Source organism: Rattus norvegicus, chromosome 1 (assembly GCF_036323735.1).
Source record: "Rattus norvegicus strain BN/NHsdMcwi chromosome 1, GRCr8, whole genome shotgun sequence".
Taxonomy (NCBI): domain Eukaryota; kingdom Metazoa; phylum Chordata; class Mammalia; order Rodentia; family Muridae; genus Rattus; species Rattus norvegicus.
This window is the reverse complement of record NC_086019.1, coordinates 23355435-23368370: the sequence shown is the minus strand read 5'-3', so window position 1 is coordinate 23368370 and position 12936 is coordinate 23355435. Positions and strand designations below refer to the sequence as shown.

General features: G+C 43.1%; 1 protein-coding gene across 2 annotated transcripts; it reads left to right on the top strand.

Annotated features, from left to right (window-relative positions):
- Nucleotides 1–1741: 1741 nt before the first annotated feature.
- On the top strand, nt 1742–12047 carry Vnn1 (vanin 1). Of its 2 annotated transcripts, NM_001025623.1 has the most exons (7): nt 1742–2087; nt 4157–4287; nt 5173–5365; nt 6105–6396; nt 7296–7654; nt 9891–10061; nt 11185–12044. In NM_001025623.1, exons 1-7 carry the CDS (start codon nt 1872–1874, stop codon nt 11359–11361), a joined length of 1539 nt encoding a protein of 512 aa, NP_001020794.1. In that variant the 5' UTR covers nt 1742–1871; the 3' UTR covers nt 11362–12044. The 2 variants fall into 2 exon arrangements, with proteins under 2 accessions (NP_001020794.1, XP_038958936.1); XM_039103008.2 differs by lacking the exon at nt 1742–2087 and having other exon boundaries at nt 4154–4287; nt 5195–5365; nt 11185–12047.
- The last annotated feature ends 889 nt before the right edge of the window (nt 12048–12936 follow it).

The following is a 12936-nucleotide window of genomic DNA, read 5'->3' as shown; positions in this document are numbered from 1 at the left end:
TCTGGGTCGCTCAGGAGGAGTGATCGTGGCTACACCCATGTATAACTCAACACTAATTGAGCTGGGATTTAACTGTGACCAAAATTCATTTAAGTGTTCACATGGAGATAATTTAATGACTTAAACATTCTAAAGCTAGCTACTCTTTACCCTGCTTAGACATGTTGAAATTCCAAAACAAGGAGTTGTAAAAAATCCTGTGTTGAAATCCAGTTCCTCAAGATGTGACCACGTGCTCTATGAAGCAATAGGATTCAGGATAAGATTTGTCAAGATGAGCTCATAGATGTGGGTACCACATCTACCACGTGGTGACTTTATTATGAAAAGCAGAAATCGGAACACATACACGCTTATCACTTGGAGACGCAGGAAGAAGGCAGTCAGGTACCTGCCAAAGAGAGAGACAGGAGGATGTCCCCTCTCATAACCTTGGCTAGAGGACCACTTTGCTACCAGAATATAACACACCTATGTTATTCACGCTGATTGTGGTATGTAGGTAGCCAGGTAGCAGTCCGGGGTACTGTACACAGGACTCCTCACTCGTTTCTCATCTGAGAGAGAAACTCTTTTGTTCTCTTAGAATAAGGTGAGGATGAAAGGCTTTCTTTCTTCTTTGGTTTTGCAGACAGGATTTCATGTAGCTCTGGCTGTCCAGAAACTCACTATGTAGACCAGGCTGGCCTTGAACCCACAGATACCTGCCAGTCCCTGACAAATGGGATTAAAGGCCTGTGTCACTACACTCATCTTCACAATGTTTTCTCACCTTTCTAAAACAAACAAACAAACAAACAAACAAAACTTAAGGGAAATTTTATTTGAATTTAAAGAAAACCCTAGCATTTATAGCAGGCAAGCTGTGAATATCAGAAACTGCCCAGAGGAGGAAGCAGTGAAGCCTCATTGTTTGAGTTAGGCTTGGGGGTTGTCACTAATTGACTCTGGCCAGCATCTGAAAGCAAGAGAAGAAAAGAAAGAAAGAAAGAAAAAAAACTGTGTGTGTGTGTGTGTGTGTGTGTGTGTGTGTGTGTGTGTGTGTGTGTGTGTATATATATATAGAGAGAGAGAGAGAGAGAGAAGAGAGGAGAGGAGGGGAGGGGAGGGGAGGGGAGGGGAGAAGAGAAGAGAAGAGAAGAGAAGAGAAAAGAAGAGAAGAGAAGAGAAGAGAAGGAGGGAAAGGGAGAGGAAGGACACTTTTCTGACTCAACAGAGCCTTAAGATGGCTTTGGAGCAACTGCCCTTGGGGACCGGGGTGCAGGGCACTCAGCATAGTATTTTTTTTTAAGGGAGGATTGTTCTTCCTGTCTCTTTAGCTTGGCTTAAAGTGAATCTTCTTTCTGAGGGGCGGTGCCTTGGCTAGGTGATTGACATTCCACGGATTATAACTCTTATCTCTTGGGTAGTTGGAATGTTAAGTATCCACCCAGCCAAAGAAATAGCTTTTCCACTGTGGGCTTCCACAGAACCCCAATCAAAGCTCCCGAAACATTCCCCTCTGATGGGCATAGTCATAAAATCTGTTTGGAGATGGGCTGAAACTGGGAGAAAGCTATAACTCACACCCTGAAAAATCTAGAGACGGGGTTCCAAAGCTTTTCACCAGACAGGGACTAGACTACTGCCCCACCCTCACATGTGACCTCCAGGCAATGGGTGGGGGCTCACTTAGGAGGAGATAAGTAACCTCTGTTCCAAGGACATTTCTGAAACTGTTGCTTTCAGGGACAGAGTTTTCTTAAAATTAACCTTTTAAATTTATTTTGAAGACACCAAGGTCTGGGCACCACGTGATTCGTGCTTTTTTTTTTTTTTACCATAAAAGTAGGAAGCTACGTTTTGGTTTTCCGCAGTCTTTGGACTTCAGCATGAGCCTGTCTCGGTGGCTGGCGTGGGCTGCAGCGTTTTCCGTCTTCTGTGTCTTAAAAGTCAGCTCTCTGGACACTTTCCTCGCAGCTGTTTACGAGCATGCTGTGATCCTGCCTAAAGTCACCCTGTTACCTGTGTCTCACAGTGAGGCACTGGCATTAATGAACCAGAATCTGGACCTTCTGGAAGGAGCGATCTTATCAGCAGCTAAGCAGGTATCCTATCTCCTCTCTCCGGAGTACCCAGTCCTGAGGATGGGGGAGGGGTGTGTTACGGGAGGGAAGCGGGTGGTTCTCAGGAAACCTGGTTCCTGTCAGGGTAAATTCTGCTTACTAATTAGCCGAAACAAGGTGCTTTGCTTTCACCTCAACATTATTAAACACAGTTAAAACATCCCTAACAAAGGGAGGGAACAGCTTGAAATAAGAGTCTGTTCATTATTTAAGCAGGACTTTGAGCAACTAAATAGTCAGCATTTTGTTTTTCCCTTTCTGCTATACAAAAAAGGAACGCTACGAACACAGCAGAGACCATTTGCTGGTCTCTATTTGCTGGTCTTTATTTTATGTGTATGAGTGTTTTGCCTGTGAGCACACACCATATGTGTGCCTGGTACCCACAGAGGTCAGAAGAAGGTACTGGATTTCCTGGAACTGTTTCAGGCAGTTGTGAGTAGTCATGTGGGTGTTGGGACTTGAACCTGGGTCCCCTGGAAGGGCAGCCAGTGAATTCAGCCACGGAACCATCTCTCCAGTCCCGCCCCCTTCAGTTGCTTTTTAAAGACCACCATAACTTCAGCATACCTTGTTTGGGTGCATTTACGATTTGACAAGATCTGGGGGGTGTTCAGAGTGTACGGCCACAGACATTCAGCTCACAGTTTGAAACAAACTGCTTACAAACTCCTTGCACTAAGTATCATAGTCATCCCTTCATTTTAATTGCAGTATCAAAACATGTCTGCTAATGTCCTTGAGTTGGATGTAGTGTGAAGTTTAAAGCAAATTTTGCAATGTGAGTGTGGATTAGACAGGTTTAGGAAAGAACTCACAGGGCAGTTAGACACCAGGGACATGTAATGTATGGTGACAGTAACAAATATAAACACGCCAGTGTAGTGGGTATAGCAGCCCACGCTTTTACTCCTGGGGCTCCAAAAGCAGGTAGATCCCTGTGAGCCCCACGCCAACCAGGGTTACATACACAGCGAGACCCAGTCTCCAACCAAAATATTTATATATATTAAAATTTGAAATACTATTACATGTTGATATTTCAACTGTTTCTTTAAAGGCCGCAGCAATCTTCAAGGTCGCTCTCCAATCCCAAAGAGCCCATTCCCTATAGTTGAGGAATAGGCAAGGTGACCAGTATATGGCGTCCTTCTCCTGAGAGGCGAAAGGATTCTGAGATACTAAACAGGGATTGAGAAATGCATCAATCTAGACTGAGCCAGGCACAGTTGACCAAAGTTAAAGAGGGGTTGATTTGGGGGGAAGAAAGAGGTTTGCAATTAAGGGAAGCAGGGTATTGCAGAGCTGTGAATGGCACCGTTACTGTGCATTAAAAAGTCACCAGTGTGATAAAGGCAAGCTTAGAAAATGAAAGTACTTCGGAAAAGCAGATGCATACCTGTAATCTCAGCACTTGGGAGGTGGAGGCAGGAGGATCAGGACTGTAAGGTAATCCTATGCTATTCAGTGACTTTGAGGCCAGGCTGGGCCATGTGATATCCTGTTTCACAACAAAACAACAAAAGTACAAATAAACATCTTGGGAAAAGAAAAATAGAGAAAACTGAAGAATAAGATTAAAAAGTACCCATCTCCCCTGTCTTAGTTGGGGTCTTATTGCTGTGAACAGACACCATGATAGATAAATTTTATAAAGGACAACATTTAATTGGGGCTGGCTTACAGGTTCAGAGGTTCAGTCCATTATCATCAAGGTGGGATCATGGCAGCATCCAGGCAGGCATGGTGCAGGAGGAGCTGAGTTCTACATCTTCCCCGGAAGGAAGCCAGGAACAGACTGACATCCTCAGGCAGCTAGGACGAGGGTCTCCAAGCCCACCCTCACAGTGACACACTTCCTCCAACAAGGCCATCCCATCTAATAGTGCCACTACCTGGCCAAGCATACGCAAACCATCAGAAACCCCCAACTGTGTCTTTTGAGATAAGATCTCTCTATGTCAGCCATCTTGGCTGTCCTAGAGCTTGCTGTGTATACTAGGCTAGCCCCTACTCTCTGAGGAAATGTTTTAACTCTCTGTTTCTAACAGGGTGCGCACATTATTGTGACTCCAGAAGATGGTATATACGGTGTGCAGTTCACCAGGGATACCATCTACCCATACCTGGAGGATATCCCAGACCCTCAAGTAAACTGGATACCCTGTGATAATCCGGAAAGGTAAAATAACAGTATACAGAGGGTAGCAATAAAGGGGAGACAGGAGGAGGAGTTGTGTTGAGGGGGAACATAGACAGATATGATCACATTTCACTGTACACATATAAGAAATTCTCAAAGGTACAAAAACAGAAAACAAACCTACGACCAGTTCAGTTATGAAACTTTTCTTGTTTTACCTGGGGCAAGAGTTGAAGATTCTGAACAGGCCCTGTGCTAGTGCTAGTCAGATTTCTGCTTCTATCACTGGATAGCGGAGATAACCAACTTTAAAAAAGACTTGGAATCTCAGAGGTTTTAATCTGTGCTCCTCTGGCCTAGTTCTCTAGGCAACATCACATGTCATAGTGGGGAAACAGAGCCATCTTACTCACGACAGAGCTGACCAATTTAACTACTGTATGGGCCTTTGAGTGGACTACAGAACTGCAGACCAGTCAGGACAGGTTCTGCAGTGAAGCTGTGTCTAGGAATCAAGTTCTGAAGTGTTCTCTACTCTGTTGTCTTCAAGCTTCCTTCCAGTTCTAAATTTGGTCCATGAATTTATTCCCTAGTGTTTCCTAGTGTGCCTCTTAGCAGACCTTGTTTTGTGAACAGACCATGGAACGATTTGCTTTACAATATTCAGAGTATACAGTGTTCAGAATACGAATATGCAACTGCGTGTGTAGTTACAGATTTGATACATATTATGATTCAGTTTAGGTATGGATGTATTCTTAACCCCAGAATAAATTTCTGCAGCCAAATTCCCACTATTGGTGTCCTCTGAAGCCTTTATCATGCCTGTCATTTGAATGGTTATATCTACCACACCATAGATTTTTTTGTTAAAAACTAATCCAGATTTTAAAATAATTCTCTCCCAATGGAAATATATACCAGATTTGGCTCTACCCCGGTGCAGGAGAGACTCAGCTGCTTGGCCAAGAACAACTCAATCTATGTCGTGGCGAACATGGGAGACAAGAAGCCATGCAACACCAGCGACTCTCACTGTCCACCTGACGGCCGATTCCAATACAACACTGATGTGGTGTTTGATTCCCGGGGTAAATTGGTTGCCAGATACCATAAGGTAAAGTTAATCAATTAATTAGCACTAATTAATATTAATTAATATCCATCAATAGTAATGCTAATTATTTCTACCGACATTAATTAACCAACATCAATCCATATACTAATATCAACCAGCATTAATTAATTTAATCAATAGTTATTAATATTAATTAGTCAGATAAAAGCGATTGGGAGAGCAGTTATTATTTACAATGATAAATGTGCTTTAGAGGGGAGTGGTGACAGCAGAGAGGGCAGTATTTAGATGTGATGACTTCCTATAAGGAGACCCAAGGCATTCCTCCTGTGTTCAGCAACCCAGAAGCAGGTCATCTGGGGTGGGTGACAGTCACTTGAAGCCACCTTCACTGAGCTTTGTCATCTTTTGGGCTTTGACTTTTAAAACTCTGTTGAGGTGAACCATAAAGACCTTATGGAACAGATTTCTTCCCGAGAAAGGAGCGAAGAAGTTCTTTGCACACCGTGAGGGTGAGGTGCTTTGCCAATAATTGTCTATTTCGCTGTTACTTTTAAGATCTGAGACCATCTGTATCCATAAGAGCATGAGCCCACAGCATTCATGCTGAGAAGGGAGTCATTGGTTCTGTTCTACTAGAGCAGCTCTGGTCCCTAAGGGGCTGCTCTTCCATGAAGATGGTGGTCACATGAAGGGTTGAATGAATATTTTAAGTGTACAGAAATGTCTCGGGAAGCTTCCTAGACTTTTAGCCCCCTGAATTGTTTGTTCATTACAGCAAAACCTTTTCATGGGAGAAGAGCAATTCAATGCCCCCCCGGAGCCTGAGGTCGTGACTTTTGACACCCCCTTTGGAAAGTTTGGCATCTTCACCTGTTTCGATATTCTCTTCCATGATCCTGCTGTCACCCTAGTGACAGAGTTCCAGGTGGACACCATACTGTTCCCAACTGCCTGGATGGACGTGCTTCCTCATTTGGCAGCCATTGAATTCCACTCAGCTTGGGCTATAGGCATGGGAGTCAATTTCCTAGCAGCTAATCTACATATTCCCTTGAGGAGAATGACAGGTAGGTAATATGTGGTCTTTAAACTTCTGTTAGAAAGGGCATTTTTTATTTTCCAACTCCTAAACTTTTAAAGCTAATGTAATCTTTTAATTGAAATTATTTGCTAAACTATATTTATAGCATGTAGTAAAGATATATATATATAAATCCAAAATACCCATATATATGGGTATATATGTGTGTGTGCATGTGTGCCTGTGCCTGTGAGTGTGTGTGTTTCACCTGCACTTATGTCTGTGCAACAGATGTGTGCAGTGCCTTTTGAGCACATGAGATTCCTTGGAACCGGAATTACAAACAGTTGAGTGACACCAGATGGGTGCTAGGAATCCAACTTAGGTCCTGTGGAAGAGCAGCCAGTGCTCTTAAACACTGAGCCATCTCTGCAGTCCAATTCCTAGTTTTGAATATATATTAATATTTAGTTGGTGATATGCTGTCCATTCAATCTCTATGTAAGAGATTGTCCCTGTGTGGGATGATATACAGCTATAATCCCAGGACTCAGAATACTAAAGGAGAAGGTCCTTTAGCCAGCCTGGGCTAAATAGTGAATTGGAGGCCAGTCTGGAATACATAGAGAGACCCTGTCTCAAAAATAAAATAATCTAAAGGAAATAAAATAATAAACATCAAAATAATGCATGCCTCCATTTGGTAGATTTATTTAGTATTACTCAACTCAAAAGCGTACCTTTTCTTTTCCAATATATGTAAAATTCTTACAAAATGTCTTTATTGTCATGTCCTATTGGGTTTCATCTTGTCTTTCTCTCTGGACAGAATATATTAAGGGAATTAGTAAAATAGGCTGCTTAGTGGGAATAAAACAATGGGTTTTAGACACCAGTGATCATCATGAAATCTCTTTATTTTCCTGTTTCCTACTGTATTTTTAGGAAGTGGTATCTATGCACCCGATTCTCCACGGGCCTTTCATTATGACAGGAAGACACAGGAAGGAAAGCTCCTCCTTGCACAGCTGGACTCTCACCCGAGTCACTCCCCAGTGAACTGGACTTCCTATGCCAGCAGTGTAGAAGCACCCCCAACTGAAAAGGAGGAATTTCGGAGTTTTGTTTTCTTTGATGAGTTTACCTTTGTGGAGCTCAAAGGGATCACAGGAAATTACACTGTTTGCCAGAACGACCTCTGCTGTCATCTAAGCTACCAGATGTCTGAGAAGCGAGCTGATGAAGTTTATGCTCTTGGGGCTTTTGACGGGTTGCACACCGTGGAAGGGCAGTATCACCTGCAGGTAATGTCAGTGTCAGGAGATCCAGCGCTCACAGCTGAGCAAAGCCGAAGGTCAATGATAACCAGTGGAGATGGTTTTTAGTAGAGCATGCATACATTTCACTTCAGTAAGTGCTTTACTTAGGGTTTCTATTGCTGAGACGAAACACCACAGTCAAAAGCAAGTTGCGACATGTCTTGGTCACTATTGCTGTGAAAAGACACCATGACGATGACAACTCTTACATAAGAAAGCTTTAACTGGGGCTTTCCTAGCGCTTCAGAGGTCTAGTCCATTATCATCATGGCGGAGAGCGTTGTCAGCACACGGACAGACATGGCGTTAAAGAAGTAGCTGAGAGTTCTACGTCTGTATCTGCAGGCAGCAGGAAAGGAGTCACTGGTCCTGGTTTGGGATGTTGAAACCTCAAAGCTCACCCCCAGTGACATGCTTCCTCTATGAAGGCCACACCTCCTAATCCTCTCAAATAGTGTTACTCCCTGGTGACCAAGCATTCAAACCTATGAGCCTGTGTGGGGCATTCATGTTCAGACCACCAGGGAAGAAAGGCGCTTTTTGTTTTGTTTTGCTTTATTTTGTTTTATTTTTGCTTACACATTCACATCAGTGCATATCACCTAAAGAAGCCCAGGCTTCTGGAGAGAGGAGCTGAAGTAGAGGCAACACCAATATTAAAATTAATCAAATTTCAGAGAAAGGACAGTGCAGTACCTAGGATATATCCGTTGTGAACAAGTCTAGGGATTTTCTATGTGCTCATCAATGCCTGTCTTCCTTTACAAAGAACTTATTTAACATCAAGTGTACTCAGTGCTTAATAGAGATGGAGTTGCCCCCGAGGCTGTTTAGAAGAATGGGTGACTGCTGAGGTACAGGTATCTCCTAGGCGGCAGTAGAAGGAGGCTTAGATAGAGCCTAGGTTCTGATTCCTTAGTCTGGCTTTCAGCCCATCTCATCCAAAACATTGTACAGCTGTTCCTTTTTCGATGGTGGCTTTCGCCTGCTCACCCTTTGTTCCACTTTTGGTTGTTATCTTTGCCATAAGGGATGCGTGCTGCATTTGCAGGACCTCTGTCACTCCTCAGCTAGGTCAGTAGCCTCATTTGTACATTCCCGGGATATCTCTTCTTGGCTTCATTAAAGCCCTACCATGACGCATTCGTCACGTGCTTGAGGACTAACAGCTCTGCTGTGCTATAGCTGTGCTTGCTGGCGCCATTTTGCTTACGGTGTAAACACAGTAGCTGTGCCTGCTCCTTTTCACAAACATCTGAGTACTAAGTATGGACTAGGTGAACAGCGGTGTTAATGACGTGAAGGCAAGTGTATCGTCCTCTTGAGAAACAGTGCCCGCCCGGTGGAGCAGAAAGACAAGTAAGAGGATACCTTCGCAGGGATGACGTGAGAAACCGTTGCGCGCGCATGCGCACTTGTGTGTGCGTGCGTAGGTGCGTGCGTGCGTGTGTGTGTGTGTGTGTGTGTGTGTGTGTGTGTGTGTGTGTGTGTGTGTGTGTGTGTGAGAGAGAGAGAGAGAGAGAGCTTTGGTGGAAGAGTATCTAGTTGCTGAGTTTAATCTAGTCTACATTAAATGCTTGTGAGAAGAATGGGAGTGTAAAGGTATGCTTCATAGATCTAAATGTCTACAGCTGTTTCCTCTGACGGTGCATTCCAGAAAGCACTGAGGACTGAAGTAATTTGTAATTAAGTCTATCAGTTGTTTAGCAGTAAACCAGATGACTATAATGAGGAAGAAACATTTTACCAGCTAAAGAATCCGACGGAGTTTTTCTAGAACAGAGTATTTGAACTGACTTCCTTCTTGTGTCTATCTTTCCCTCCCTCCTCCCTTTCCTCCCTCCCTCCCTCCTTCTGTCCCTCCTTCCCTCCTTTCCTTTTATTATTGTTGTTATAAAAGTAGGTTCCTGTTATGTGGCCCTGATTATATTTAGATTTGTCTTAATGAACTCTTGGTTCTTTAGCCTCAGTCTCCAGATTACTGAGATTACAGGCATCTGCCAGCATATTTAGCTTGTCTGATGACTTCAGGATATTTTTTAAAGAGTAGACAACATCAAAGTAATGAGCGAATTAAAACATCTTCACACATCTCTAAGGCATAACTCACATATGGCACCAGCACGGCATTTTGATACATGGCTGCACTACAGAGAGATTCCATGAAGCTAGTTGTACATTTGTCTTGACTCTGATGTCCCCATCTGCATTCCTTGTCTAGATTTGCATTCTGCTAAAGTGTAAAACTACCAATTTACGCACCTGTGGTAGTTCAGTGGACACAGCTTCTACCAGGTTTGAAATGTTCTCCCTCAGTGGCACTTTTGGAACGCGGTATGTCTTCCCTGAGGTGTTGCTGAGTGAAGTCAAGCTTGCTCCTGGGGAGTTTCAGGTAACAATCTTTGCTTGATAGCGCCATTGTTTTTAATATAGGAGGCATTTTGACATCAAAACTTAACCCAAATTCTTCCAAATATAAATACCTGTCCCCGTTTTAAAGGGTAACATTGTCTTTGAGCATTATAGAAGATACTCAGCTGACTGAATTTCTTGCCTGAAAATTAATATAACAGCACATCCTTTCTTGCTCTTAGCAATGAAGAAAGCTTATTGGGGCACACTGTATGATGCAGTCTGGTTGTCCCAGGTGTGCGGAGTAGGAAGGAGATTCAATGGTAGTTGGGTGGTTAGGACTCAACAGAGAAGTCCCTTATGACCACTGGGTTTAATGCCAGTAAGATTATAGGAAAAAAGACGGAAGAAAAGCTGAAGGAGAGAATTCACTGGTGGCTATTGCTTGCAAGAAGGAAAACCTCCAAATCCAAGAAATAATGGCTAGCTCCACCCAATATGTCTTCCCAGCAGCATTCTTCCTTGACTGTGCAAGTCTCACTCTGTCTCCTTTCCGGATAAAGTGATTGCAGGGGTGAGGGAGCACCATGAGAAGTTCCAGATTGTGGGGTGAGGGTGCACCATGGGAGGTTCCTGATAGAAGTGATTGCAGGGGTGAGGGAGCACCATGAGAAGTTCCAGATTGTGGGGGTGAGGATGTACCATGGGAGGTTCCTGATAGAAGTGATTGCAGGGGTGAGGGAGCACCATGAGAAGTTCCAGATTGTGGGGGTCAGGGTGCACCAAGGCTAGGGGTAGTGGGGAATCAGTGACAGAGTAATAGACGTGGTCTAAACCCTATTTGCTTCACTGCCATTGACTTATTTGTGGTGGTCTTCAAGGGTCTGAATGGACTGGATTACAAATGACCACCTCTTCGTTTTCATGCTTATTAAGTCATGAGGATGCTTCCTCAGACAAGCACATCATCAGGCATTGATTGACTACATGCATTAAATGATAAACAAACCATTGTCAAATTTCCTTATACCCTGCAACATTTTAACTATCCAAAGAATGAAGTTGGGGCATTATTTAAGCTATTTCTTTTGTTTATTAAAAGCATCGTGGGGGGGGGGTTGTAACTTAAATAGACCTTATGTCCTTTTCTGTGTTTTAATCAGGTGTTGAGTGACGGGCGCCTGGTTAGCCTGAAGCCAACGTCTGGACCTGTGTTAACAGTCGGTCTCTTTGGGAGGTTGTATGAGAAGGACTGGGCATCAAATGCTTCCTCAGACCTCATAGCACACTCACTGATAATAATGCTGATCCTAGCTCCTATTATACATTACTTGTGTTAATAGAATTTCTACATTTTCTGTTTTATTTAGAACATTTAAAATTGGTAGGTGCAGAAAAAAAAGTATCTGTTTGCCAACAGTGGACTCTGGGGTAAACAAATAAAGTGCCTCCTCTTTAGAGGAGCATGCGTCCCAGATACACTTCAGGAAAATTAATAAAACTTTGAGCATTGGTCTATCTTAGAACTGAGATGTTGGGCCAAATGAAGGTCACATATATTTGATTCAGTTAAAAGGCACTTCAAAATATCATAATATATATTTATAAGACATTTGAATCTATTATACATCTTACTCGGTTATGGTTAAAATTTTCAGTAAGTTTGTTCATTTGGGCTATTAAGTATATTATCTCAATAAATACATTTCCATTCTCTTAAGAGGCAAATCCTGTAGCTTTAGTTCTTCAGTTCAAGTCCCAGTTCCCACAACCTCAGAACGTGACTGTCTTGGTGTCTTGGGAAATAAATACCTAAGTGACATCCTTAGCATGGGCTTTAATCTGATATGACTGCTATCCTCAGAAGAAATCAGGACAAAGGTGAGAATCAAGTGAAGACCATGTGAACACAGAGAAAGATGGCCGTCTACAACAAGGAAAGGGGCCTCAGGAGAAAGCAACCTGCTAACATGTTGAACTTCCAGGCCCCCAGAATATTGAGGCAATAAATTTCTCTTTTAAATGGTCCAGTCTTTGGCTCTCTGTTATAGCAGTCCAACCATACAAGCAACAGCAACAAGACAACACTGTTCTCTCCTTGGCCCCATTTTCAAATATAAAGAGGCATGTCCAGCTAGGCCTTGTCCCCAAGACTCCAACAGACTCCTGGAGAAGATGGCTCCTACATTGATGGCCCAGCCACCAGATCACTGAAAATCTCCTAGAATTAGGAAACAAGAAAGCCACATTTTTTTTCCTTTATTAACTTGGGTATTATTTACATTTCAATTGTTATTCCCTTCCCCCATTTCCGGGCCAACATCCCCCTAACCACCCCTCCCATTCTCTATGGGTGTTCCCCTCCCCACCCTCCCCCCATTACCGCCCTCTCCCCAACAATCATGTTCACTGGGGGTTTATTCTTGGCAGGACCAAGGGCTTCACATTTTTGAAAATCTGTATTTAATCTAACACTAAATGTTCTCTTTCAGTAACAGCAAAATCTTTAGTTATTATACCACTTAGCAAAACAAAAATCAAATTTTAAATGAAAATGTGCACACACAAGGGAATGCATGTGTCTGCCCGTTCTTGTGTTTTGGAAAGGATGGATGTACACACGTAGAGATCAGAGGACAACCTTGGGTTTCAACCTTACCCTTCACCTAGTTTGAGACAGGATCACTCTTTGTAACTCATTGTTGGAATCACAAGGCTGAGTAGCCACCAAGTGTTTAGAGAATCTTTTGTCTCTACCCCCACCTAGCTACAGGAGAACTGGTATTACAGAACGCATGATACAATGTCTGGCTTTATGTGGGTTCTGGAATTCTGAATATAGGTCATCAGGTTTACATAGCAGTGCTTTATCCTCTGGGCCATCTCCCCACCCAGAGGGTATTGATTTCTTCCCC

Coding starts and splice junctions, on each gene's coding strand:
- Vnn1 (NM_001025623.1), top strand. CDS start 1,872: ATGAGCCTGTCTCGGTGGCTGGCGTGGGCTGCAGCGTTTTCCGTCTTC. Junction 4,288..5,172: donor CCCTGTGATAATCCGGAAAG/GTAAAATAACAG, acceptor AATATATACCAG/ATTTGGCTCTACCCCGGTGC. Junction 10,062..11,184: donor TTGCTCCTGGGGAGTTTCAG/GTAACAATCTTT, acceptor TGTTTTAATCAG/GTGTTGAGTGACGGGCGCCT.